At 37.7% G+C, this 27,721-nt stretch overlaps 2 protein-coding genes across 3 annotated transcripts in view; both read left to right on the top strand.

Moving 5' to 3' along the window:
- LOC127528851 (uncharacterized) overlaps positions 1-27,721 on the top strand; it is a 676,472-nt gene that overhangs the window by 98,471 nt on the left and 550,280 nt on the right. The gene's annotated exons all lie outside the window — the stretch shown is intronic.
- Positions 1-27,721, top strand: part of aqp3b (aquaporin 3b) — a 62,733-nt gene that overhangs the window by 3,956 nt on the left and 31,056 nt on the right. Inside the window, exon 2 of the mRNA XM_028805152.2 lies at positions 14,824-14,950. Within this exon, the coding sequence (XP_028660985.1) occupies positions 14,824-14,950 (127 nt within the window). The remainder of the gene's footprint in view (positions 1-14,823; positions 14,951-27,721) is intronic.

Below are 27,721 nucleotides of genomic sequence, written 5' to 3'. Positions count from 1 at the left end.
CCTGGTCTCCATACTGCTAGGCAGCAGTGCTACCACAGTGCCACATCATTATGATTAATTATATTCAAAGTGAATGCTGCCAAAAATTGGGCAAAAACACCCAGCTACATTTTGATGATCACAGGTAGGTAATAACTGATTGTTCAAAGAAGTATTTAACAATTTGGGAGAATGTGACAAAATCATTTAGTAACAGAAAGCATTTATTGAGGGTATCAGTTTTTACATCCATATAAATATTAAAGTTACCTAATAAATTTCACTGTAACAACTGCTTCATATGAAAGTATAGTAAAGGCTAAGAATAAGCAATATCCAACTGGAAGTTTAAAATGAATTACATAACTTTATTAGGTTTATTAGGTTTTAATATTTTATAAAGGAATTTTTATAAAGGAACAAGGAACAAAAAAATGTAATATGTACTTTTTATTTTTGTAAAAAAAGAACTACAAGACTAGCTTAAAAATAATAAAATGTAAATTAAAAATATAAAAAGAAATATATCACTAAATGGAAATGTAACGCAATTTGTATAAAAGAGCTCACACAAGTACTTGTCAATCAGAGCAAACCTAGCACCTGACTGAGGCTCGGCTCTACTCTAGTTTTTATTTGACAAGCTGTTAACAACATTTAAAAAAAAGATCAAATGCACTTGTAATCAGTTCGATTAAACCATATACAGAGATGGCCAGGAATGAAAAGCAGCACCCTGTACAACTAACAATCTAACCCTCTGCTCTTATACAGCAAGAGTGTTGAGAACAGATGGGTAGTCCTCTCAATGTAATTTCTCTTAGGCAAAATAAGGAAACGTTAGGCGTGTTAACTACAATACTATGCTGTATATGTTAAACAAACAATTAAAAATTAACATTATTAACATATATTTATACGCCCAAAGACAGTAGACAGCTTGAAGCATCAGTGCTAAATAAACTTCCCAAAACTAACATGTAACATTAGCTTGGTTGATAGAATTAATTGCATGCTATACATCTGCTTAATCTGTCACAGCAAATAGCTTGGCAAAAAGCAGACAATATCTTTGCCAGAAATATACTAAAGTGAAAGGAACAGAGTGTATATAACATGCTCCTACACACCTCTGTATCTGGTCAGGTCGGGTTAGGGAGTTTTCACTGGTACAGCCCATTGCCGCAACCACCACACGGCAAAACAGCTTGGGATCCTGATTGGCAACCCCCTCAAGGCAGACACATGGCCAAGTTCCACCCTCCAGGAATGATCATCTATCTACCGCAGCCAGGTGTTACGTGGCCATCCCCTTGGCTTGGTCCAGCCACTTGGGTCCTCAACAATGAAGATCCTGAGAGCCGGATCACCCTTGGGGAATCGTGCCACTTGGCCGTAGTGCTCTAACTGACACTCCCTAACAAAGCAGGTAATGTGCCTCATTCAGGACTCCATGAGCAACTGCTCATTCTACACAATGTCAAACCAACGGTACCCAAGGATTCTCCATAGAGACACCGTACCAAAGGAGTACAGTCTTCATCTTAGGTCACTGGATAGTGTCCATATCTCACAACCATATAGCAAGACAGGAAGCACCAGGACTCTAAAGACTTGGACCTTCGTCATGTTTGCATAGATATCCGGAGTGCTACACACTCCTTTCCAGCGACCTCATAACCCCCCCATGCTTTCCAAATCCATCTACTGACTTCATAGGAAGAGTCACCAGAGACAAGAATGTCACTGCCGAGATAAATAAACCTCTCAACATGGTCGACATCTCTGTATGTGTATAATTAAAGTGAAGTGTACTTTGTCACTTGAAAGCACTGTTTCTCAGATTTGAGGTTAATCCCTTAACTGCATCATTATTTTTCAGAGGGGTTCCTTAGGATCAATGTATAATAAAAAATTGGGAGTGGTCTCCCCTAGACTTTCTCGTATACTCAGATATGAGGATGGATGTTTGAGGAGTGAACTACAAGACAATGATTACATTTTCATGTACATTAAAGAACCATCAACAACAAACTAAATCAAATTAATAAAATATTGAAGAATTATAATAAAAGTAAAGTTGAATAAATTGAACTCTGCAGTGGCATGAATAAAAGGTAAAGTACCACTTACTGTTAACAGAAATAGCCCAAAAGTTGACAGAAATCTACATTTTGTACCTAATACTTGTATGCAAAATTTGGTTGACCTAAGTGAAAGTGTACTCAAGTTATAGTGTTTACACACACACACACACACACACACACACACATAGACATAATTCCAAAAATGGTATTTCCAGACTCGGGGAGGTCTAAAACGTCGAGATTCATCAAAATCTTGACATCAAATCTTTGGACGATTACAATACTTTCCCTATAATTCGTATATGAGAAAGTAAAAAGGAAAATAGAAAATGTAAACTGAACTTCTTAAAAAATACATCATAATTCATCCGCAAGAAAAATCTGATTGAAGAATAATAACCTACACAAAAACATAATTAATACAATAAAACAAAAGAAAATTTCAATAAATAAATAAAGAAAAAAGAAAAGAAAAGAAATTAGACCCAAGATCAAACACTGGCAACACCATAACTCTTGTGAAATTCAGTTTTATTTTTGAGTACCTGTTTCTTCTAGAGTCTGACACTTTCTGCTTTGATGAGTGAGCTTATGCACTTTCTTTAAGATGACATCTAAAGTTTCATTTAAGGTCCTTGTTGGTTTGGTAATGCTTCATTTTTGGTTCACAATACCTTAACCGATTGGTCTGAGGTACAGCATGCCAGTGTTCATTAGTCTGGTAATGACATTTAAAGAAAAGCTTTCTGCCTCTTGAAGCTTCACTATGTTTTCCTTTATCTTGAACTTACATAATAATCCATATATATGCTTACCACACTGTGTCTAGAACATATTCATTGTCATTCTTGTAATACAGTTATGGGTATACATTTTGTAAAGAGTCAGAGACTCCTCCTTAGGAGTGAGTGAAATTAAGAAACCCAACCCCCACAGTTGTGCTTGTCTTGGCATGTGGAAGGAAACTGAAAAACTTGAAGAAAACCGCATATGAGCCTGAAAACTTTGTACTGATAGTATGACATTAATTTGTCAGTATTTGGCTACAATTAAGAGAACAAAATAATTAAAAAGAAAATGGCAAAGTTAAGCATTTCAATTTATGGTAAAGAATTAAAAATATATCTTTTTTTTTTATAAATGTAAATCTATAACTAAATGATTTTGCTGAATACAAAATAAGAGAACAAGTTAAAAAGGACAGCTATTTTAATAGGATGTTATGTAATCTTGCCCAAATAAAAGACAACATGACTGAACTGTTTAAGTTATGAAGGAATCCAGGTTTTGACTTTAAAATTACTTCTTCAATTACTTCTTCAACATGAACACAGGGGCATAGATGGAAATGCATTAAGGGTGTTGGAAAGTTTTTTTTCACAGAGAGAACCATAGAGACACGGAATAATTTACAAAATAGTATGAAACATAGACAGAAGTACTTTGCATGCCTTCAAAACTCAGCTTGATGTCATGTTTGCTCCTAACAAGGAAATATAACCAAAACCTAACCTTAACCATTATACGATATTATTGCATAGTATTCTATAATACTGTAATGTTGTTGAGAAAACCTGAAGTTCTTTCTTCAATTTAATGTATTGTTAGCAGTGATATTTACTTTGGAAGGTATTCTTCTACCTTATTTGTCCATAGCATTTCATAAGAGAGCAGCTTGGTTTACTTTTGTTTACTTTCTTTTGCAAATGGATTGTACCACCACGTAATATGTAACCTTTGATAGCTGGACCACTCAAGTCTTAATTATTTTACCTTGACAGTCCTCTGCATAATCAAAAAAGTCCTAATGATAGTAAAATCATATGCTAAATCAAGGTTTATGGGAGGTTGTCACTGTTGAACATTCTTTTAAGAAAATTAGCATTATTTTTTTTGTGCATGTCTACTTATTATTTTTGTGCTACGGTGCAATAGGACTCTCATTGTATCACCAAGTATCACCAAAATGTGTTATTTTCCAAGTTATTATTAGTCATTTTATTGGTTTAAAAGCATAAAGCTATTCCCTAGTTGAACCAATAAATCAGAGGCTCCTGTGATTCAAGGATTATCTTTTTTCACTATGTCTAACTAAAGTACTTGACTTGCTTCCAACGGCATTGATCCATTCATGTATGATTAGCAAAAATCTAAACTAATTTCATTGATGAAAACTGTAAAAATATATGCACATTTTACAATTGTTACAAGGCATCATTCTGTGTTCTTAATAGGATCAGGTATCAGAATTTCTACAGTTTGTTATACCAAAGCCCTGGAATTCAAGGGTTTTCAGTGCAGCACTAATTAATTGTGCAGTATGCACCCTCTTAGTTACACAACCTGCAGGAAAAAATTCACCAGTCCATTGCAGGACTTTAAAATCTCAACCCTAAACTAACTTACTCCAGACTTTTAAGTCTCTGACTAACCAAAATTCACATCTTTGAGATCCATCCGTCTTTCCATTATCCAACCCGCTATATCCTAACTACAGGGTCACGGGGATCTGCTGGAGCCAACAATGGGCACAAGGCCATCTTTGAGATGTGGTAGGAAATTAGAGTTATACTTGAAAGTCCTGTGAAATGGTAACTAAGATGGAATTCTTCTCAACCCTTCAGAAGCTCTGCGGCAACTTTGCTCACCATTGAGCTAATGTATCATTGTGCATTATTTGTTTTCAAAATCTCATACATTAATAATTTCTTTTCATATATTGTAAATATTCCATGCATAAAAATTAACATACGTCTTCAGTGAGATTGTTAGTGCTTCATAATCATTTTCTATCCAGGTGTACATAACAATTGATAATGCCCTGTGATCTATCCATCCACCCATTTTCTAACCCGCTGAATCCAAACACAGGGTCACGGGGGTCTGCTGGAGCCAATCCCAGCCAACACAGGGCACAAGGCAGGAACCAATCCTGGGCAGGGCGCCAACCCACCACAGGACACACACACACACACACACACACACACACACACACGCGCGCACACACACCAAGCACACACTAGGGCCAATTTTAGAATTGCCAATCCTCCTAACTTGCATGTCTTTGGACCATGGGAGGAAACCGGAGTACCCAGAGGAAACCCACGCAGACACAGGGAGAACATGCAAACTCCACGCAGGGAGGACCCGGGAAGTGAACCCGGGTCTCCTTACTGCGAGGCAGCAGCGCTACCCCTGTGCCCCCGTGCCTCCCCGCCCTGTGATCTAATTAGGCTTTAATAATAATTATAATAAAAGAAAAAAAAATGTAAAATGTTATCTTTCAAGAACAAAAATGACAAAGTCACCAGATGGAGCAGTGGCAAGTAAATCAAATATTTGTTTGCATGATGTAGTCACATTAAGCTTTAGAAAGCCAGTCTCTTTGTTATATTGTTTGCTAGTATTTTTTTCAGGATGCTTTTTAGTTCAATTCCTCTAATAAACACAGTCTTTCAAATTAATTTTCTAAGGAGCTTTTAATAATGCTCAACTGGTGTTGAATTTAGACCAGTCTGAATATATGTTTTCAGTAAATGCCTTTTTATTTGTGAAAGCAGAAATTAGAGATTTTAAAATGATTTTCATCAGCACTTTAGGCTAGAATGACATCTCTCTTTGAAGGGAAAAGGCACAAAATCCAATATATACAGTAAATAAAAAAAATATATATTGGAAAATTGGTGATTCCAAATTTTGTCCTGGTTGAATGTGAATGTGGATATGCATACTCTGTTTTCTGCCCTGCACCCCATACTGTTGGTCTTCAGCTCAATGTGATTTTTGAAAAGAATGAAATGGTTTTAGTACTGTTACAGAATGATAATTTAGTTACTAGTAGTTTAACAGCACTGTTAGAAATGGTTATGTTGTAACTGGGAATACACATTGTATTACACACTTTTGCAAAGAGTAATTTGAGCAATATTATATAAGACATGTAGGTTCTGAGATTTTTTCTGGTGAAAAAGACAAAAGTTTTGAGATAAGATTAGTTATAATCAGCAGTCATTTCCCTGGGGAGTGGGCATGCATTACATGTTGATTAGCCTATGCAAGTAAGAATTTTATTGTACACTGTGTACTGACGATAATGCCCTTTTAAAACTATAGACCAGAAAAGAAAAACTGGATGATTTGTTATACAAGCATGTTGACAGTAAGAGACTGGCTGATTTGTAGGCTTGCAGCTTTTTACCCTTAGACACTCCTCACTGTTATTCTTCGTATGGAAAAGCTGTAGGTAATGTGCTGTAGTGAAATTTGTGCCGAAAGGGACATTTGCATCTATCCCATAGGCAACTCCTGTAAACAGATTTCCACGTTCAATATGAATTGCGATCCTATGGTTTACCCACTTTTATTCCCTTACGGAGACATTGGCTGGCACAAAGATTTACAACATGTTCCCAATAAAAGAACCGCAAAGCGAATAAGGCTTACTCAATGCCAATTTTACGTGTACAGATTAGCAATGAGGAATACATTTAGTATTTTGCACTCCAGCGGCAAACTATTCCAACAGTTCCATCGTAGATGCGTATGTTAAAACAGTAGGGCGCGCGTCTCAGCTATCTCAGATTACATCAACAAGATCTGCGCATGGAACAATACAAACGACTATCAGACGCAATGCAAGCAAACGCTGAAAATAACAACGTACGTGTAGGCAAAATGATCATATTGCCGTCCACATTTCCAGGAAGTCCAAGATACATGCAACAAAACTTTCAGGATGCCATGACCATAGTACGTAAATTCGGAAAGCCTGATTTATTTATCACTTTCACATGTAATCCTGCTTGGCCGGAAATTCTACATGCACTGTCAGATACCCAAAGACCAGAGCACAGACCTGATACCAGTCTTCAGCCACGGTCAGTTGTACGTGGCTTTTTCTACGGTTAGATCTTTCGACTCATTATCTGTCTTCTCCACCAAAACACCTATGCACAACTACATCTTTCAAGAAGTATTTATTTCTTCTTGATTTCTGAATTCTCACCGTTTTCTGTTCCTATTCTTACACCGCCGTATGCTACAGTGGGCGTCGGCTAGTATCATCATATTCTACTTACTACTCAGCAAATTGCATGTATACTTTAACGTTATATAAAATCTGTAGTACTGTCCTATAATTTGCTCTGTGGTGAATAATGGAAATACAAGGATAAAAATAGCTGATCCACATTTACAAGAAACAGCACAAATCTTGGGGCTCTATTCATATAGAGCAGGGGTAGGCAACGTCGGTCCTGGAGTGCCACAGTATGTGCAGGTTTTTGTTCCAACCCAGTTCCTTAACGAGAACTCAATTATTGCTGATGAAGCACATATTGCTTAAGTGACATTTTAATGCTTCATTTTAGTGGTCTCGCTTGTTAAGGTTCTCCAACCGTAATTGCTTATTTCAATCTTAAACTGCTGCATTCAGTGCTTTAATTGCTCCTTATTAGCAATAAGATGTAAAAGACAAAGCAGCCAGCAGTTCTCCAGCTAGCTTTTTTCCAATTACATCTGTGTGTGTTCATCATGCACGGTTTGATTTAATAAAACACTTAATAGAAAAACGTGACAGACTGAAAATGATCTGTTTTAGGCTTCAAATCATTTGGATGATATCCTTGGAAAGGAAAAAAATCTACGATATAAAAGCTTTACATTGCACAGACTAACAAGCCATAAAATTAAATAAGGTCTGAGATTGGCAATGATTGGTTTCTAATTAAGCAATTGGGTTGAATGAAAACCTGTAGCCACTGCGGGTCACCAGGACCGACATTGCCTACCCCTGTTTTACATCTTATTGCTAATAAGGAGCAATTAAAACACTGAATGCAGCAGTTTAAGATTGAAATAAGCAATTAAGGTTGGAGAACCTTAACAAGCGAGACCACTAAAATGAAGCATTAAAATGTCACTTAAGCAATATGTGCTTCATCAGCAATAATTGAGTTCTCGTTAAGGAACTGGGTTGGAACAAAAACCTGCACATACTGTGGCACTCCAGGACCGACGTTGCCTACCCCTGATATAGAGGATGGTCCTTTCTGGTGTAGATCGCCTTTCAGTGAAACTCTGCCAATAAGGAATAAGTGAAATCATGCTGAGGTTTTTGGTCAATGGTAAACTGTTGTTTCATGGGTGAAGAAAAGTATATACCACGGCTGCATTAGATGCCCTCTGATAACTCAGCATTTGACAAGAATCTGTCACAAGAGGGACTTTGGGAGAGAAAAAGGCGGGTGGAACAAGCCAGGGCAGGACAGATAAGGGCAAGATGGTGAGTATCTGTGCGAGTGTTTAATGAAAGAAAAGTGCCTTGGAATCGAGGGCCCCCAGTCAAGATGGCTTATGAAATTAAAGACGCTCATCAGGTATATGCTTCTTGTTTAAAATATGCACAGAAGTGACAACATTGTTGAAGCAATATTGAAACTAAACTTAGGTGGCCCCACTGTGTCTGCCTGACACTAAACCATTCTAATCAAAACAATGCATCTCAACCAATGTATATGTATCATAAAGGACCCATACAAACCAATTTCTATATATCTCATCCAATAAATATCTTAAATCAAAACAATGATTATATTCAAACCAATGTATCTGAACTAATATACTGTATAACAGTATATCTGTCCCAAATTATGTTTTTTTTTCTTGAATGATGCCTCATATGAAAATGAAATGCATATATATATATAATATTTAAAATGTAATGTGTGTGTATTTCTCTTAATTTTTACATAAAGCTAATAAAAGATAAACACAGGTCATTAGATACAAAATCAAGCATATGTCAAAAAAGTGTAAGCCAAAAAAATTTAATATTCAGGCAATGCAAACTGAAGCATTACATATACTGTAATATACATATAAAAAGACATTTTATATTTTATATTTAATGGGGTGGCACAGTGGCCCAGTGGTAGCACTACTGCCTTGCAGTAAAGAGACTAGCATTCACGTCCCGTGTCTTCCCTGCATGGAGTTTGCATTTTCTCCCTGTGTCTGCGTGGGTATCCTCCCAAAGTCCAAAGATATGCATGTTAGGTCGCCCTATTGTGTGATTAGGGTGATTGTGTGTTTGTGTTGTGTTGTGTGCTTGTTCCTGCCTTATGCCCTATACTGGCTGGGATATGCTCCAGCAGACACCCATGACCCTGTTAAGGACTAAATGGGTTAGAAAATGACTGATTTTTTTTTATTGGAAAATAAAATTCTGAACTAAAACTTTCAACAACATACTTCTGTTGTGTGTACCAATGGTTAGTTGGAAATGGATTCTAGTTAAAAGCAAGAAATAAAGATACACCAGAATTGTATTTTGCATACAGGAGAAAGGGCAGATTTGTTAATAATAATAACCCGCTATATCCTAACTACAGGGTCACGGGGGGTCTGCTGGAGCCAATCCCAGTAAACACAGGGAGCAAGGCAGGAAACAAACACTGGGCAGGGCGCCAGCCCACCACAGATAATAGTAATAATAATAACTTTATTTAAATTGCACCTTATCATACATTTACTTGCAAGTGAAGGTGCTTTTCATGGGTTAATCAACAAAAACAAAGATATACCACATTTACCTGGATTTTTATCATTAATTAATACTATTATAATTTCTAATAAATGTAAGTACACTAAATACAAAATCAACCAAGTATTGTTAAACAAAAGTTAACCACTAAAGTGCAAAACAACTCTCATCAGAAAAAGGTTTTCTAATTAAATATTTGTACATTAAGGTTCACAATAGAACAACCACATTTAATTAATCTATATATATATATAGCGGCATTCGAAGTCTGTGTCACTATCTGATTGTATGGGTGGTTACCTACCAGGTAACGCTTGTGGTTGGCCAGCAATCTGCTAACATCCCGAGAGGGAGTGCAGTGGAGTGTGTACACCTGATGAGCCCAGAATGAGGGTGAAACACGTGTCGTGTACTCTTTGCATTTATTTGACAGTAAACTATTTCAACCATTCTATGATCTGCTCCTCACAAACTGAGGGCACCGTGGCGGATGTTAGCAGATTGCTGGCCAAACACAAACCACATTGAACCATGAAGTAGAAACAGTATGATGTTATTAAAGTTAATATGAAGATACAACAGCAAATGAAACAGCCCATAGTGGTTTTAGCTTATTTAGGATATAGTTTAAGTTCTTAATTCCTAAATTAGGTATTAGGTACTTTCTGCACACTTGACCTATCCTGACTACTTTTATTTGGTTCATTGCAGTAGGATGGCTGCCTATGTGCATGCTCTGTAGCTTTTAGATAGATGTATGTGCCTTTTGTAAAGTATAGATAAGTTACAGAGAATTGATATCTGCATTTTCTTTGCTGTGGGGTAGATAAGAGACCAGGTTTAGGGTGTTAACACTGCTAAAAATACTGATATTTCTACATTTTCTTCTAATATTCAGTATTGACTAATGGAGAATATTTTTCAGAATTTTTTTTACTGTTACACTTTACATTCAGTAATGTAACAGGAGGAAATGAGTTAGAGGGTTTTTTTTTGTCACAGAATGACATACAGAATACTATCATTTGCCCACTTGTCAACATTGACTTTTTCCTCAGTGCTGAACTAGATAAAAAGATAAAGAAGATGGATTAGTACATTCATCCATCTGCAAATAATTTCAAATGGCTGTTTTTTTTTTTTACTTTTTGTGTATTCATTTGACATATAAATACAATGCTTTCATAGGTGTTCCCAGTAAAAATATTTCAAATCATAGAATTGCTTTCTCTTGAATATGCCTTCAATTGTGTTGCTATGCTTAGTAATAGTAATAAAGTATGCAATTATATAGCACTTTCAAACCCAACTCATTCCTTATTCAACCAGCATATTTCTTATTCTATATTCCACCCACCCAATAAAGTTTTCTCCACTTCATTTAAATTCTATATGGCTCTCAGGGTAGGGACAACTTACCTGTTTGGTTAAATGACATGGCAGCCCCAGACAGCAGTGGTATGCTACACAAAGTAACAATGAGAATGTGATGTTTTGTCTTCATATTCTATTGTAATTATATATTATTTATACTTTTAGCTAGTATGAAATCTAGACACACTTTAATTAAGTTAGCATCCACTTTGTATCACTGTTTGACTTGTTTTCTTTTAGCCATGGTTTTGAGTTATCGGGGCCTCCCTGCCATAGAGTCTGTGTTGAGAGGTTAGGTTGTCAGAGTTCAGTAATCCACAGAACCTAACAATATGGTTTGTCACCCTTCCTATTTACATAGATTTGGGACTAAATATGTATCTGTTTTTAAAAGCAACTGCAGTAAAGTACAGCGGTGAAGGCAGGCATATGGACACTTGAGCTGGAGCATTCAAAGGCCAAGTTGCATATGAAGATCAACCCACAATGGAGCCAGCAGTGCTCTTCTACCTACAACCCTGACCATCTTTCATGTAACAACCATCAGAGCCAATCACATTTGATCTACCCAGCTGTCTCTGTGAGGCCCAACTTTGAGGAATCTGAAGAAACCAGCTGTCCTTATCTATACTTATCCCTGGAGTGAATTTCTCATCAGTTTTGTCTAACAAGTAAATTAGCCATCCAGGCAGTTACAGTGGGTTAGAGTACTGCCTAGCTTGGTTACATGAGACAGAATATATGCATTTGATTTTTTTTGCATGATTGATGTCCACCTTTCCTGTGCAAGAGTATGAGTCTTCAAGTTCTGAAACAAACACACACTTATTCTTATGATTTTTGCTGGACTTTATTCATTGTATTCGTTTCTTCATGCTGACGGTGTATGCACCTAAAAAGAAGAAGTCTGTCTGCATTTTCAGCACCATGCACCATAACATGGAGTACAGGCAAGATTGAAAAAAAAAACAAAACATGTTCAAATGACAACTCATGTTCAAAAGGCATAGCATTTCAAATAGTGACATGCATGAGAGAGGCAGAGACGGATTTGAACTCATTCAAGTGGTTACTGGAATATAAAATAAACACTTTTGCAAAGGTATAACGAAACAAGTGTGCTTTTATTCAAGAATAAAACTGAATAGCAAAAAATTCAAGTGACAACAAGATACCAAGAAGACATGATTCACCAGCATTTGTGTGTCTATTTATATCCTATCTATTTATATCTTTTTCAGGTAGCACCGGCTGTTACAGGCTGAAATCAAAGGCTTATTCTTTTTGGGTGCATACACTGTCAGCATGACCCTGCCATATCTAAAAACTAGTACTAAAGTGACTATAGCTGCAGGTGGAAGTTCCCGTTGCACTTTATTGTGCCAAGTAGAGTTGCATTGCAGTGCAGCAGTCTACTAGCCAGTGAAAGTGCTGTGAAGAAGCTGTCTGTTGTTACAGTTCCTTTGTTCAGTCTGATAGCGGTCACAGGACAATCTTTGATTGCCGGTACAACAAATAATTCTGAGCAGGCATCAACCACAGTACCAACTGTGGTCACCGCTGCTCTTGTGAAAAAAATGGAGATAAATGGCATTAACTCAGAGGGAGAGGCAAGTTCATTGTATGACGTGAATGTCACTGAAAGAATAAAAGTGAATAATAAAAAGGGCTAAGTTTTACAAGTAGCCGAAATTTACACCAGGTGTTACAGACTCAAATCAAATGTATGTTTTTATTATATTATAGTTCAGACTTGATTTTTTACCCAAATATACTGACCTATCTGTGTACATATTCTGTGCTGTATTAGAACAGGTGGCAATTTTGTTTAATTTGTTGTTGAGCTTTTCAAGATATATTACATTGATTATGGCATCAACCCTTTGGTTTCTGTAAGACCACTTAAGATGTGTCCTGTTATTGGGAAAGAAAATATAAAGGAAAGTGAAATGAGTTTATGCAATGGTCTAAAGTGTAATAAAATTATGATATAACTAGTCTGATCATTTTTTTCCAATTCTTCATCACTCATCTGTGTTGTAAAAAATGCAATGGTGTGGTGTAGCGGGTCCACAGCTTTGAATGAATGACCAGTTTTTAAATAATCCATTTGACCGTGTCAGTCTCCGTGGGTGCGATCGTGCAGCCGTGGGGAGTTGATGAGGTAATTGGGGCGAGTCACACCTGCATGTGAGGGTACGATTGTTCTCAATTGCTTAATTGGCTTCCTGTGGTGGGTGATTAAGATACTGCACCCATGGAGCCGTATAAGTACGGGCTGGCACAGGAGCTCGGGAGGAGAGACGAAAAAGAAAAGCAAATGAGTTTGCGATTGCGAGAGCGAGAACGCCAGCTGATTATGTAGAGGAGTGGGTTCAGTCGAGGTGGCATCCTTCCTAAAGATCTGGGGGATGACTACGTGTGTGAGAAGGAAGACGGGAGGACAACAGACCCCATTGTCGCAGACACCGAAAGAGGCAGCCAAGATGGGGGTCAGTAGCTAGAGGACCGCAACGGCTGGTCTCTCCAGCTGTGGAAGGAGTTGTGCTTGGCTGATTTGCCCCAGTGACGGCTGCAGGTTTAGTCCCGTTTTAGCCTTGTTTTAAACACTTGGATTTTTACCTTTTTATGGGTTGTTTATTGGAACCGCTTGGAGAACTGCACTATGGATGCTGTTTTGGTTTTGTTTTTGGTTTTAATAAAAGCACTTTTGCACTAACCCCTTGTTCAGTTTGATTTGTTCCCACCAGACCAGTTCATCTATTATATTATCGATGGTCTCGAGTTTGAGGGGCTCCTAAAAGGGAAGTGGGAGTATGGAGCAGGACTCACACCATCACAAATGGCTATGAATTTGTTATTTAGTCCTGGTTTAAAGCTGATGTTTAATGTCTATCAAGAAGTCCAATATCTAAGTCATGACTTTGATCCAATTTTCTGTGTTCCTCTCAGTAAGAAAAAAGTGCATAATTTTCTGAAAATGTTTCACTAACTAAGCAAAACTTGAAAGCAATGCCATAAGTTTACTTTGTTTTCTAGAATGTATGTGTTGTTCAAGGCTTATTTCAACTTCAGTTACGACCACGATACATTTATTAGACAAATAGGATTCTGTACCTATAAGCCTCAGTTATAATCTCTCGATACTTAGGTTTTTCATTTATACTCAGATGTGTGTGTGTGTATGTGTGTTTTTTTGCTTTGCAGTAGACTGTTTTTAATTGCAGTTCTTCTTCAACATATCAAAGATGTGTGTTTTTAGATGGTTCAAAACTATGTGTGCTGTTGCAAATGGGGCAGGCAGCAGTCTCTCATGACTCCTAATTAGATTTAGTGCAAAAATTATCTCTGTATTGTATGTATAACAAATTACCACCTACTCTAAAGTTTAAGTTATCATTTCTGTTTTATATGAGACTCTTATTTTTCCTTTAACATCTTAAAGACATGCATGTTTAAACTGGTGACTCAAAATTGTCCCTGTATAAGAAAGATATGAGTTTGTGCATCAGTGTGCTTTGTAATGGGACATGCCATTCATTATTGGCTCCAACCCTTGTGCTAAATGCTGCTTAGATGGGCTCTGCCTCACTATAACACTTAAGCAGCTTCAGTCATTGGGATTTGACCTTTTTTGCATGTAGATTTTTTATGGATAAATTAACTGGAATTTTAGGGTTTTTTTTTTTTTTTTTTAAACATAGCATATTTCATTTGTTTGTCTATGTTTGTGTTTCAAGTGGTAGCCATTTACCATGAGAATATTGGAAGGCTGAGGAAAAAACTTTCTTGCATAAGTATATCACACATTCTGTATGTTCCTTTTTTTCTATTTTGCAGATGTTTGGCTGTGGCTCTGTGGCTCAGCTGGTCCTTAGTGGTGGCACCCATGGCCAATTTCTTACAGTCAACTTTGCATTTGGTTTTGCAGTCACACTCGGCATACTTATTTCTGGACAGGTGTCAGGTATGTTTTGTTCAGACCATTTATATTTTGAAAAATATTAATTAGTTACTGCTTTGTTTATCAATGTTTTGATTCAAATTCAGCTTTGCAGTTTTGAACATTGCCATAAACAACAAAGAGAGAGAAATATAAGGGATATTAAAGATTGCAGTTCTAAAGCGGAAAGTTCTTTTTAACACTGACTAAATTGGTTGGTGTTTTAATTGGTGATGGGTTTAAATAGGTGATACAGTGCAGTGAACTTCACATTAACCATTATACTTTGGTTTTGAATTGTGTCAATATCAAAGGTCAGCCTGTTCTAGTTACCAAGTTTCCCAAAGAACGGAAGACACATTTAGCATTTTTGGGCCTGATTTTTGGAGTATAAAACTGGAGGGTATCTCACAGTTCCTGTCTGTTCAAGTGAATGTGCTAGGGAGGGGTGAGTTTCTTAAGCCTATGTGTTTGTTGCATTTTTTGACTTCATACTCTGATTTTGACCTTTGTTTCTGGCCTGGCTTTTGTTCAGAGCATTTTTGTCTTAAATATTTTTATTTGTAAAGATTCTATGGGGCCCTCTATGACTAGCCAGGGCTTTTGGTTGGGTTTCCCCCTCTAGTGAGTATATTTGGAAGTTTTTGGAACTCCTACTCATAACAGCAAGGTGCCATTTTTGCCTAAATTTGGAGAAGCTGGATTCTCTTTCAGCTGATTAAATTTTTCAGTCTCACTCAAGTGGTCAAGATGTATTCAGATATGGCAATTAAGCAATTATGTAAGCCTTTTCTATAAACACTATAAGGAGAAATTGTGAAAGATCCCACTATGTCATACAAAATGAACACCAAGTAATTTTGGGGGATAATAGAGTTAAATTTCAAGTTAAACTGTATAATTTTTATATTGTGCTAGTTTATACAATGTCTGTTTTGTAGAAATTTTGAAATGCAAAACAAGCCACCATACAATAACTCCTACTAATAGTATTTGAGTATAAAGCAATATAAAGAACATTTACCTAAACACAAGCTTAAGTCAGGTGGTATCAGACAAGATTTTACAAATCACAACATACATGGATCTATAATAAATTACACTTTCTTGATTCACAGTTGTTCGAGAAATTCTGCCTGAGGTAGGTGATTTGAGTGGTTTGAGAAACAGAAGCTCATGAATGTTCCAATAGGTCAAATGTTAAGTGAGCCTCACCTTGTCTTATCAATGCTGTGGTAATACTGTCATAATTTTAATTATATAAAATATCCTCATGCATGATTCTGCAGTTAAACTCGTTTTCTCATTAACTTTTTCTCTACACATTTCCTGACAATTTTCACAGCCTGTCTGTTCAGAATTATGATTTTTGTATAGTTGGTGAGTATTCATATTTTATAGTAACCGTTACTAAAAAATCACATTAAAAAGTCAAGCACAGAACTTGCTTCTTTACAAAATATTTTGCACACATGATTGTTCTAGTTTTCCTGTGTCTACTTTAATTCTTTGTTTTAACTGCATGCTGAGAATTCTGTTTATATTGGTTGAAGTAAGCAAGCATTCGGAAAGATCATGTCATTCTTGAGTATTTTAGAGACTGCATCAGAAGCATATAAATTAGCAGAATTCCACTTCTGCCAGTTAAACTGTCATCCGAAATTTCTTTAACACAACACTGTACAACTTAGTCACAATGTAGCCAAGCCATCAGGGTGCCTAGCAATATAATACTGCTACATAAAGCTACTATGTCTTTTTGTAATAGGCACATCTGTCATAAGTGCACCGTTACACAGGGAGCTTAAACAGTAACATAGAAAAAAAGTTATTTATATGAAAGTGATTTGTAGCTGCATGGTGTTGGGATTCAGTAAATGTGTTGTTGGCTCCTTGGACAGTTCTCACATCCCACCAAAAATGTTTCCCTGAAAAATTTCCTACACACGCCAGCACTACAATGTTGTCTTTGTGATCTATCTGGCTGTGTGCTGCACTGTACAAAAATGTTAGGACACCCAAGAAAAGTATTAGTATGTTTTTTGATTCAATTGTAAAAGTACAGTGACATGCAAAAAGTCATTCCCTTAATCATCATTTATCGTAACAAAAGATTGTACACATATTTATTCAATATTGTATGGTGAACTCTTATACTGTAACAATACATTTCCAAAGTCAAAAATAAACCATTTTCTGTAGATACTGAAGAGAAGAAAATCTCTAATGTTAGTGTTTAAGTATTCAAGCCATACATTAATACTATGTCAAGAACTCTTTTGCTGCAATAACAGCCTTAATTCTTTTGGGGTAAGCATGTACCAGTTTTGCACATTGTTCAGGAGTGATTCTTCCCGACTCTTCTTGGCAGAAATTATAGAGATCCTCTAGGTTGGTGGGATGGTGCCACTGGACAGCAGATTTCAAATAGTGCCACAGATTCTCATTAAGGTTATGATAATGGCCTTGACTTGGTAATTCCAAAACATTCCCCTTTCTGTTTTTGAACCATTCTAGTGTCACTTTGTCCTTATGCTGAAGGTCATTGTCATGTTGAAAGAAGAATCTTCACCTGAGCAATAGGTTCATAGCAGACTAAAACATGTTCTCAGGTTCTCCTGCAATATTGTGCTGTATTTTTGCCCATCCATTGTCCCTTCAACTCTGACAAGATTCCCAGTCCCAGCACATGCAAAGCATCCCCATATCATGATGTGACCACCTCTATATTTCAGCATAGGTATGGTGTTTCCTGAAGCATGAGCAGTGTTACTTTACACCACACTTATCTCTTTAAAGTCTAGCCAAAAAGATCTATTTTGGTCTCATCTGGCCATAAAACCTTCTTCCACACGTTAAATGGGTGTTTCTCATGTTTTGTTGCAAATGCCATACATGCTTTTATGTGGGTCTTCTTAAGGAATGGTTCTTTCTTGCTACCCTCCTATAGTGGCCTGTTTTATGGAGAGCTCTTGAAATTGTGGACCCATGCACCTTCACTCCAATTTCAGGCAAAGAGCAGTACAGACTGTGAGAGTTGGATTTTTAGCAGCCTCTCTCATCAGTCGACATCTTGTTCTGGGGGACGACCTGTGCTGTAATGAACCTTTTACTTTCTGATGATGGATCTAACCGTGCTTAATGGGACCTTCAAACTGCAGTATTTTTTGTAGCAGTTTCCTGACACAGGACTTTGTTCCACAGGTTGTTAACTAAATGCTTTATGGTATTTTACAAAATTCAGTATGTTTCTGCAAGGATGAGTTCTTCGGGGTAGTACACCCCACAATACTTTTTATTTCAAGACCTCTTTGAAAGTTTGAATTATGCCTTGGTGACAGATGACTCATTTCCAGAGCAAGCACTTTATTGGATTGCCTTTTGTCCTCTAAAGCAACTGACCTTTATTACAGTTGATCCAACACAGACAAGTGTCTGGGTCTTCCATGTTTTTATTTTTCTTTCAACTTGTCTCACTTTCTTAATTTCTTTATAAGGGCATCTTGAAAATTTGGTTTGGTGTGCTGTAGCCTTAAAGATACAAAACTATAATTTCATGTCTGCCAAAATGTGTTTTACTTGGCTCTTTCCAAAGCTCTTTTTGAGGCACTAAAGTATTTCTGGTTACTAACTACACTAACACATATGGTTTGACTATTCACTACCTCATTGATTTAAATTAGGTGAGTTGTTGGTGGAACTTAACTAAGGCAAAGAAATTTGCTGTGATGGCTAATGATATTGTCATTTATCACTGCATTTCATGAGCATTGCCAATCTAATTCAATGAGGCTGTGTATGTCTGATTTCAGAGTTCTGTGAATTAATGTACATTACATAACATTTATTTTATTAATTGATATTACAAGTTGTACAGCATGTGTTAAGGCAGTGCTGTGGCTGGAGCAAATCCCAGACTGAATATTTTTATACACAAGTCTAGATTTTTGAGGCTGCAGTTTACTTTAAGATTTTAGCAGTAGTACCTCTGAAGCCTACGGAAAAAGTCGTAATCCCAGGCTATCTTAAATTCCTTTGCACCTCTCCATCAGCATCTTTTGTTTTGCAAGTGTGTCAATCAACAACTGCAGCAAGCAGCCTGCTATCCCATCCCCCACAGAAGCAGCTGAAATTCTCTCAGCACAAGTCTCTTTATTTGGGTGTGTGGTGCCTGGAGCTATATAGGGTAAATGATATATCATTATTTGGAATACATTTCATGTGTGTTCCGTGTCTACAACTATCTGGGTAAATGTAGGATGACAGGAAATGTGAGGCAAGAAATGCTGAGCACATACCTAAAAACACGTCATTATTACTATAACATGGAAAACGTTTGAAGTATATAATGTGTGAAGACTTTAGTCCAAATATCAAACATATGTGCTTTTATTCAAGAATATAACCAAAGGAGAAAAAAAATCTATTTACCTGTTGCTGTTAATGATTTAGGCGGCACGGTGGCACAGTGGGTAGCGCTGCTGCCTCGCAGTTGGGAGATTTGGGGACCTGGGTTCGCTTCCCGGGTCCTCCCTGCGTGGAGTTTGCATGTTCTCCCCGTGTCTGAGTGGGTTTCCTCCGGGCGCGCCGGTTTCCTCCCACAGTCCAAAGACATGCAGGTTAGGTGGATTGGCGATTCTAAATTGGCCCTAGTGTGTGCTTGGTGTGCTTGGTGTGTGGGTGTGTTTGTGTGTGTCCTGCGGTGGGTTGGCACCCTGCCCAGGATTGGTTCCTGCCTTATGCGCTGGGATTGGGTCCAGCAGACCCCCGTGACCCTGTGTTCGGATTCAGCGGGTTGGAAAATGGATGGATGGATGTTAATGATTTACAAACCCAAGCTGAAATGTCAATCAACAGAAGGTTGATATGTCGTCTTGGATGGTGCAGAGGTAAGAACTGCTGCATTATAACCAAAATGTTGCAGGTTAGAATCTGGGTGCTCCTTGTTTTGAGAATAAAAACATTTGAGTTTGTAACACCCGGTGTAAATTTTGGCTACTTGTAAAAGCGCTTTTTAAAAATTCAGTTTTATCCTGTCAGTGACATTCATGTGGTACAATGAACTTGCTTCTCCCTCTGAGTTGATGGTGTTTGTCTCCATTCTTTTCACAAGCAGTGATGACCATAGTTGGTGCTGTGGTTGATGCCTGCTCAGAACTAATTTTTGTACCAGTAATCAAAAACACGATGCCCTGTGACCGCTATCAGACTATCATGCGGCATTTGCACTTTGAGAATAGACACCCATGTGTGTGAATGTGTGATAAACGACAGATTTGCATGTGCAATGCTACTCCTTATTTAGGAAAAAATCCCAGTCATCCCACTGGAGAAAGTCTTTCCGAGACTATAGTCATAAAACCATTTATGGATAAAGGCAGAAGCATAACAGACAACTTCATGTTGCCTTTTCTGGCTAATAAACTGCTGCACTACAACACAACTCTGCTTGGCACCCTAAAGTGGGACCTGCAGCTACACTCAGTTCTGTACACGTGAAATTCTTCACGCAGTGTTTAGATCTGGCAGTGCCATGCTGACGGTGTATGCACCCAAAAGGAAGAAGCCAAACTGGTTCTATACTACCAGGGGCTTAATTTCCACTTAGAAATCTCTAGAAAAACCTGTATTAAATTTGTTAACACAGTACTTTTAACATTTTAAAAGCTTCTGTCATTTTGTTATTACTGTATTCTAAATTAGAAATCTGTTTTTATATCGTGCCTTACACAGTGAACATCTTCAGAAAGTACCTTACATGTGCAGTAATGTATGCATAAATACACTTTAATACATAGTAAGCATACATAGTTGACTTAACTGTATTACGATTACATAATAGGGCAGAGGACATTTTGAATTTAAGCTATGTAGCCACTATGTAATGCTAACTACAAAACAGGGTGAGCACTTAATTATCATGGCAGACCTTTAATGTATTATAATGATCACCCATTCCACTGCATGTTTCTACACATTATCCATGTGTCTGTTTCAGTCATAGACACCCCTACATCGCCTGACAAAAACAAGACAAACCACTTTGCAAACAAGTCTTAAGCTTGTTTGAAACCTGGACCAGTTTGTTATGTTTGGTAGCTAAAAACATTTTGTTTTTAATTCTGAGATCAATCTTATTCATGTATCGGGACAATTCAGGAGAATACAGAAGGTGAAAGAAGTATACTGTGGGCATTCTGCCAAAAAAGATTATTCTCTAACCATTTTGGAAAGCAGGGTACATTCTACTAGTTCTGGAAAAATCATATTGAATATCACAAGCTCCTTTTTATTTACTGACAAACCACAGGCCCATTTACACATTCACAGTTTAATTACATATTTCTAATATCTGGATTTCAGTTGTCATTTAAGTGTTGACTATATTGTAAATTTACAAATGTATTTTTTGGTTTTCCTTAAAGAAAAATCCAAACTGTATTTTCATAATCCAAAAGAAAAGGTAATGAAAAATTAAGCTTATATGCCATAAATGATTGGCATCTCAAATACTTTATTTTGCCTTTTGTTTCAAGCTCAGAACAGGTATCTCTAATGTAAACGCTACCGTGTCATTTCAGGAATGTGTATATTAGGCCTAGTTCTCTCAGCTTTACATACATAGCTTTACTGACAATTTCTTGCTTTTTTGTGCAGAGTTAAAGTTTGAAGTTTAACCTTTTAAAATAAAGTTTGTGTTTAAATTTATTAGGCTGTACTGTTAGATACATGTTCAGGTATTCAAATTTTTGTTTTTGTTCATGAAGCTAATTATTGCTCAAATTATTTACTTTATTTACATAGTACAGAATGCTTCTCAGTTTGTTTTAAGGAGAGGCAACATATAAGTTAGTTGCTTAGATAGGACTGATTTAATAATTGAATTAATTGATTATCAACATACTGTATTTACATTAGTTGTGGGAGGGGACTTATTGGAGATTTATTTAAGTAACATAGTACATTCATTGGGGGTGGGGGGGGGCTTATTCCCTGATCACCCTTAAAATATAGGTGCAATGTTCTTTTAAGTATGCATTCACTATGGCTTGCACCCTCCAGATTCAATAGCAGGTACTCTTCTCTGTCGAACCAAAAGTGCTTCCCCCCCCCCTCTACTACGAGACTCTCTCCTGAACTGCAGAATTTCTCACCCCATGACAGAGTATCAGCCCATCTCTTGTCTTTTACTTCATTTTCTGTCACACTGACTGCCATCATGTTCTCCCTCACCACATCTATAAACCTCCCCTTTGGCCTTGCTCTTTTCCTCTTGCCTTGCAGTTCCATCCTCAACATTCTTTTCCCGAAGTACCCCTCATCTCTCCTCTGCATGTGTCCAAACCATATCAATCTAGCCTCACCCACATGGTCACCAAATTGTCGTACCTGTGTTATCCCTCTTTTCAAAGCCTGTTCAAAGCCAAATCATTACTCTGAGCAAAAATCATAGCATCTTAAACTTTACCACTTCCACCTCCACTTCCTGTCTTTTCGTCAGTGCCACTGTTTCCAAACCATACAACATACGTAGCTGGTCTCACTACAGTTTTATAGACTATCCCTTTCACTCTTGCAGTTACTCTTCTATCACAAATCAATTCTGTCACTCTCCTCCACCCAGTCCACCTTGTCTGCACTCTCTTCTTCGCCTCTCTGCTGCACTCTCTGTTGCTTTGGACTGTTGAACCCAAATATTTAAATTAGTCTACCTTCACCACCTCTACTCCTCGCAGTCCCATTCCACCACCTTCTTTTTCTTATACACACATGCATTCCATTCTACTCCTACTGGCTCTCATTCCCATTCTCTCCAGTACGTACTTCCACCTCTCTTGGTTCAACTCAACTTAGACGTCATAGCCCACGGAGACTCCTGTCTGCCCTCATCTGTCAACCTGTCCTTAACCATTGCAAACAGGAAATGGCACAGAGCCAATTCTTGATATAATTCCACTCTCAGCTTGAACCAGGCTGTCATTCCAACCAAAACCTCACCACTCTCGCACTGTTCTCTTACATATCCTGTACCACCCTCATATATTTTTCTGCTATTCCTGACTTCCTCATACAGTACCATAACCGCTCTTTTGGCAAGCTGTGATATGTTTTCTCTAAATCCACAAACATGAAATGCAGTTCCTTCTGACCTTCTCTGTACTTTACCATCAACACTCTTAAAGCAAACATCACATCAATAGTACTTTTTTCCTCACATTAAACCATATTGCTGCTCACATATCACTACCTCTCTTCTCAGCCTAGCATCCATCACTCATTCCCATATCTTTAAGGTTTGGCTGATCATTTTTATACCCCGTAGTTACTGCAGCTCTGCACATGTCCCTTATTCTTGAAAATTGGTACTAATATACTTTTCCACTCCTCAGGCATCTTCTTGCTTTTCAAGATTTTGTTAAACAATCTAGCTTGAAATTCTTACCATCTCACCTAAACATCTCCATGTCTCTACTGGTATATCGTCTGGGCTAACTGCTTTTCCACTTTTCATCCTCTTCATTCCTTCCCTCACTTCAGCCTTGCTGATCTCTGGAACTTTGTGATTTACTATCTTCACTTTATCCAAGCTACATTCTCTCTCATTTTCTGTATATATAAGTTTTTCAAAGTAATCCTTCTTCTACCTTTTCAACACACTCCTCCAATTTGTCAGCAAATGTCCATCTGCATCCTTTATTACCTTAACCTGTAACACATCCTTGCTTGGCCCCTTTGTCTGGCCAATCAGTGCAAGTGCTTTTCTACTTTCTTTGTGTCCAGCTTCTAATAAAGCTCGGCATGTGTCTTTTCCTTAGCCTTCACCAACGGTCTCTTCACTTTCAATACCTCTCTTTGTTCACCTGTCTGCTTTCATCATCTCTCTAGTTATCCCAGTTCTTTTTTGTTAACCTTTTCCTCTTTATGCTTTCCTGTACTTCTTCATTCCACCACCAAGTCTCTATGTCTTCCTCCGTCCAGATCTCATACCAACGACCTTCCTAGCTATAAACCTTATTAGCTAGAATCCCTTACCACTTCAGCTGTAGTGTTCCAATCATCTATCATGTCTTCACCACCACACAGTGCCTGTCTCACTTCCTCTCTGAATTTCACATAATGGTCTTCCTCTTTCAGGCTTCCACCACCTGATCCTTGGTTCCATTCTTACTCTCTTCCTCTTTTTTACCTTGAAATTCATCCTGCATACCAGCAATCTATGCTATCTAGCTACATTATCCCTACCACAACCTTACAGTCTAATCTTTCACATTGCATCTCCTACATAGGGCATAGTCCACTTGTGTGCACTTCCCTCCACTGTTATACATCACCCTGTCTTCTTCCTTCTTAAAATATGTATTTACCTCTGCCATTCCATCCTCTTCCATTGTTCCCTTCACCAACATGCCCATTAAAATCCCCTATGATCCCCACTCTTTCTTCTTTGGATATACTCTCCACCATTTCATCTAACTCACTCCAGAAATCTTCTTTCTCTTCAATCTCACATTCTACTTGCAGAGCATATGCCACGATGACATTTAACATTACCCGTTCAATTTCCATCTTTATGCTCATCACTCAGTCAGACTTTCTCTTAACCTCCATAATATTCTTAACATACTCTTCCTTTACAATTACTCCTATTCCATTTTTCTTCCCATCCGCACCATGGTAGAACAGTTTTTGCCCACCTGCAATGCTTCTGGCCTTACTCCCTTTCCACAGTACATCTAACCTTTCTCCGCTCTATCATATCAACCAACTCTTTCCCTTTACCAGTTGTAATGCCAACATTGAAAGTTCAGACTCTGAACTCCACACTCTTTCACTTCCTCCTCAAAAATTGTCTTTGAACTTGCTTCCGCCTCCTGTTCACCTTTGCCTTCTTTGCTCAGCAGCATCATAGTTTCCACTGATGCCCTGCTGGACAGCAGCATCGCTGGTGGTTGTGGGTATCCCTGGCCTCGACTGATCTGTCATGGATGTTCTAGGTTCTCATCTGCATGTTGGATTTGGCACAGGTTTTATTCAGTATGCCCTTCCTGATGCAACCCTCCCCAGTTTAACCAGGCTTGGGATTGGCTCTAAGACTGCACTGGCTTGTGTGACCCTGGTGGCTGGATTCAACTGCACCTTGATATGCTGCCCATGAAAACCACAAACAGGAGTGGTGGCAAGACACAGCCTTCTCAAATGAAATTGAAAGGGGAAAACATCTATTGTTCTTATTCATGCTATTTTATTTGCAGGGTATGTTAAACAACAAAGAAACTTACCATTACCATTCCCCATACAGTACCAAAACTTCATTATGCAATTCCAACCAACATATCTCTGAAATGACTTACACTGGCAATATTAACAAAGAAACCAGAACAGTACTCACAAAAAAATATGTGCTTTCTTAATAAAAATACATTTTATATTTTTTTTATAAGAGAATCTGCCTGTTTATTCTTGCTCTTTCAGAACTCAAAACTTTTTAATGAAACAGCCTGAAGGCCATGTAATGTTTGCATTTTTCAGTTCATTTACATAATTTAAGCTAGTTGGAGGCAGTCCACGGCACACTTCTGTGAAGGCCAGCCACATAATGTAGTATACCCCGAAATTGACTCCCAACTAGTCCACGGCTTGCTCTGACTGTTTGATTCTGTCTTTTTGTTGTAAGAGTTGCTCGTTGTGTTCATGAGAATTGAAAACCAATGAATGCTCATCTGGAAGTACAATGCAAATAAAGCAGAGGCGTGGAATAAAGAAGACAGGTGTTTTGAACATCACAAACAGAAGAGAAGGTCATCTGTATAGTGTCTTGTGTTTACATACCATGACAGAGTAAAATGAGCTGAGATTGCAGTTGAACTTGCTGTAGCTGTTATTCAGCTCTCTCAGGCAATGTGCTGTTAGAAAAAGGGATGAGAGACTGTGCTCACAGGTTGGTGTGTATTTGTTAAATATGACATCTCTCGAGATTTTCAGTTGTGTAAACTAGTATGGTCCGATAATGAGATAAGTTATAGCTGTCTGCAAGTGAGGGAATTGCATAAAGCTTATCAATCTATATTAACCTTCTTTGTCCAGATATCATTAAGATCAAGAAATGCTTCAACTAATGTACCACTGTCCACCACACTGCTTGTTAATTTAATCCATGTGTGTGTTTTTCACTCTGTAAAGAATCACTTTTAACATTGATATTTGTCCTTAGCAAACTTCCATCTGTGTCCTTAGTAGGCCAAAGAAACACATACAACATAGTTTATTTAGACTTAAGTGCCATTTTGCACTTAAGATCAATTCTGTAACTAGAAGCTATTTGTATCAATGGTAACAAAGATGTGGATTGGAAAATGGTTAGGTACTGTAGCTGGAAATAGAGAGTACAGATGACAGGTGAAGGCTCCACACGGATAACAGCATCAGTAGAGTCTCTAAGGGGTCTTCACTTAAACCATTACTGTTTTCAAATTTATATTAATGATATTTATTCTGATATGGTTAGTATATTAAATTCACAGATGACAGGTAAACATTTAGGGATTGCAAATCTTAAGGATATACCCATTCAAAAAGACAATCTGCAAAAGTGGGCAGATACTTGAAAATACAGTATATTTTAATGCAGAAAAGTATATGCACCGCACAATGAAACATTAAATAAATTAAAGATGGATGAAGCTCAATTATTTAAAGCAAACCAATATACATTAAGGGAGGTTCAGCTCAGTCTTTGGTATTATTGTGGTATTGCACTCGACTTACTCAAGTTCGTTACCAAATTGGTCTAATCTCGCACTTTAAGATTAACACATAAATACATAGATATACACATACACACAGACCCTAACCACAGGTACCATATGAATAATACATGCACAGCCCGTAACTCCCTAGCACTTTAACCACTTAAGTGCTGTATAAATGACCTGTGCACATCCTGTCACTCCCTAGCACTTCAAGAGACTTGCTTATCATTGGCATGAATTTTGTACAATGTCTTAGATATATCTCAGACCTACTGTATTACTTTGGTCTGAGAGGCTGTTTATCAACAATGGGTATAGGCCATTTATCAGCCAATGATGTTACTGCACTGTTCCTTCTATCGGATGGAGCTCCCCACCTCAGCCTGATAAACCTCACAGATTGGAGTGTATTGAAACTTCTCATTGCTCCAGGTACTCTTAATATTTACTTTATTATTTCAATCACTCTAGATATAAAAATAAAGTATGAAAATTTAAAAGCAACATGGTAAATTAAAAAAAATACCAATAGACAAAAGTATTAATATATATATATATATATATATATATATATATATATATATATATATATATATGTTGTAACAGTAGGGGGCGCTATTGCTCCCTTGAACCCTCAGGTACCACGCCAAACACCAGGTAAAAGTCCAAGACTTGTTATTTTTATTATAAATACGTGCACTAAGCACCCTCCACTCCACACTACACATACAATACTCCACAATACACAATGTTCAATCCTCTTCTCCCAGACACTTAGCCACCCTTCCTCCCAGCTCAGCTCAGCGTCTGGGCTTTCCCAAAGTCCTTTAATATCCCCTGATCCGGAAGTGGTTCCAACCCTGCAGTCCATGATTCATTATCCCTTCCGGGTCAGGTTAAAAGTCCTTTTCTTCATCCCGGAAGCACGTTGTTCCTTCTGGTCATGTGATCAGGACGGGTTATAGGGCATGTAGCACTCCGCAAGCCTCCCTACAGCGGCTCCTGGTGGTCCCCATGGTATCCAGCAGGGCTGTTTATAAAAAAC

This window comes from Erpetoichthys calabaricus, chromosome 7 (assembly GCF_900747795.2).
Source record: "Erpetoichthys calabaricus chromosome 7, fErpCal1.3, whole genome shotgun sequence".
NCBI classification, from domain to species: domain Eukaryota; kingdom Metazoa; phylum Chordata; class Cladistia; order Polypteriformes; family Polypteridae; genus Erpetoichthys; species Erpetoichthys calabaricus.
The sequence above is the reverse complement of the archived record's forward strand: the minus strand, read 5'-3'. Positions and strand labels throughout refer to the sequence as shown.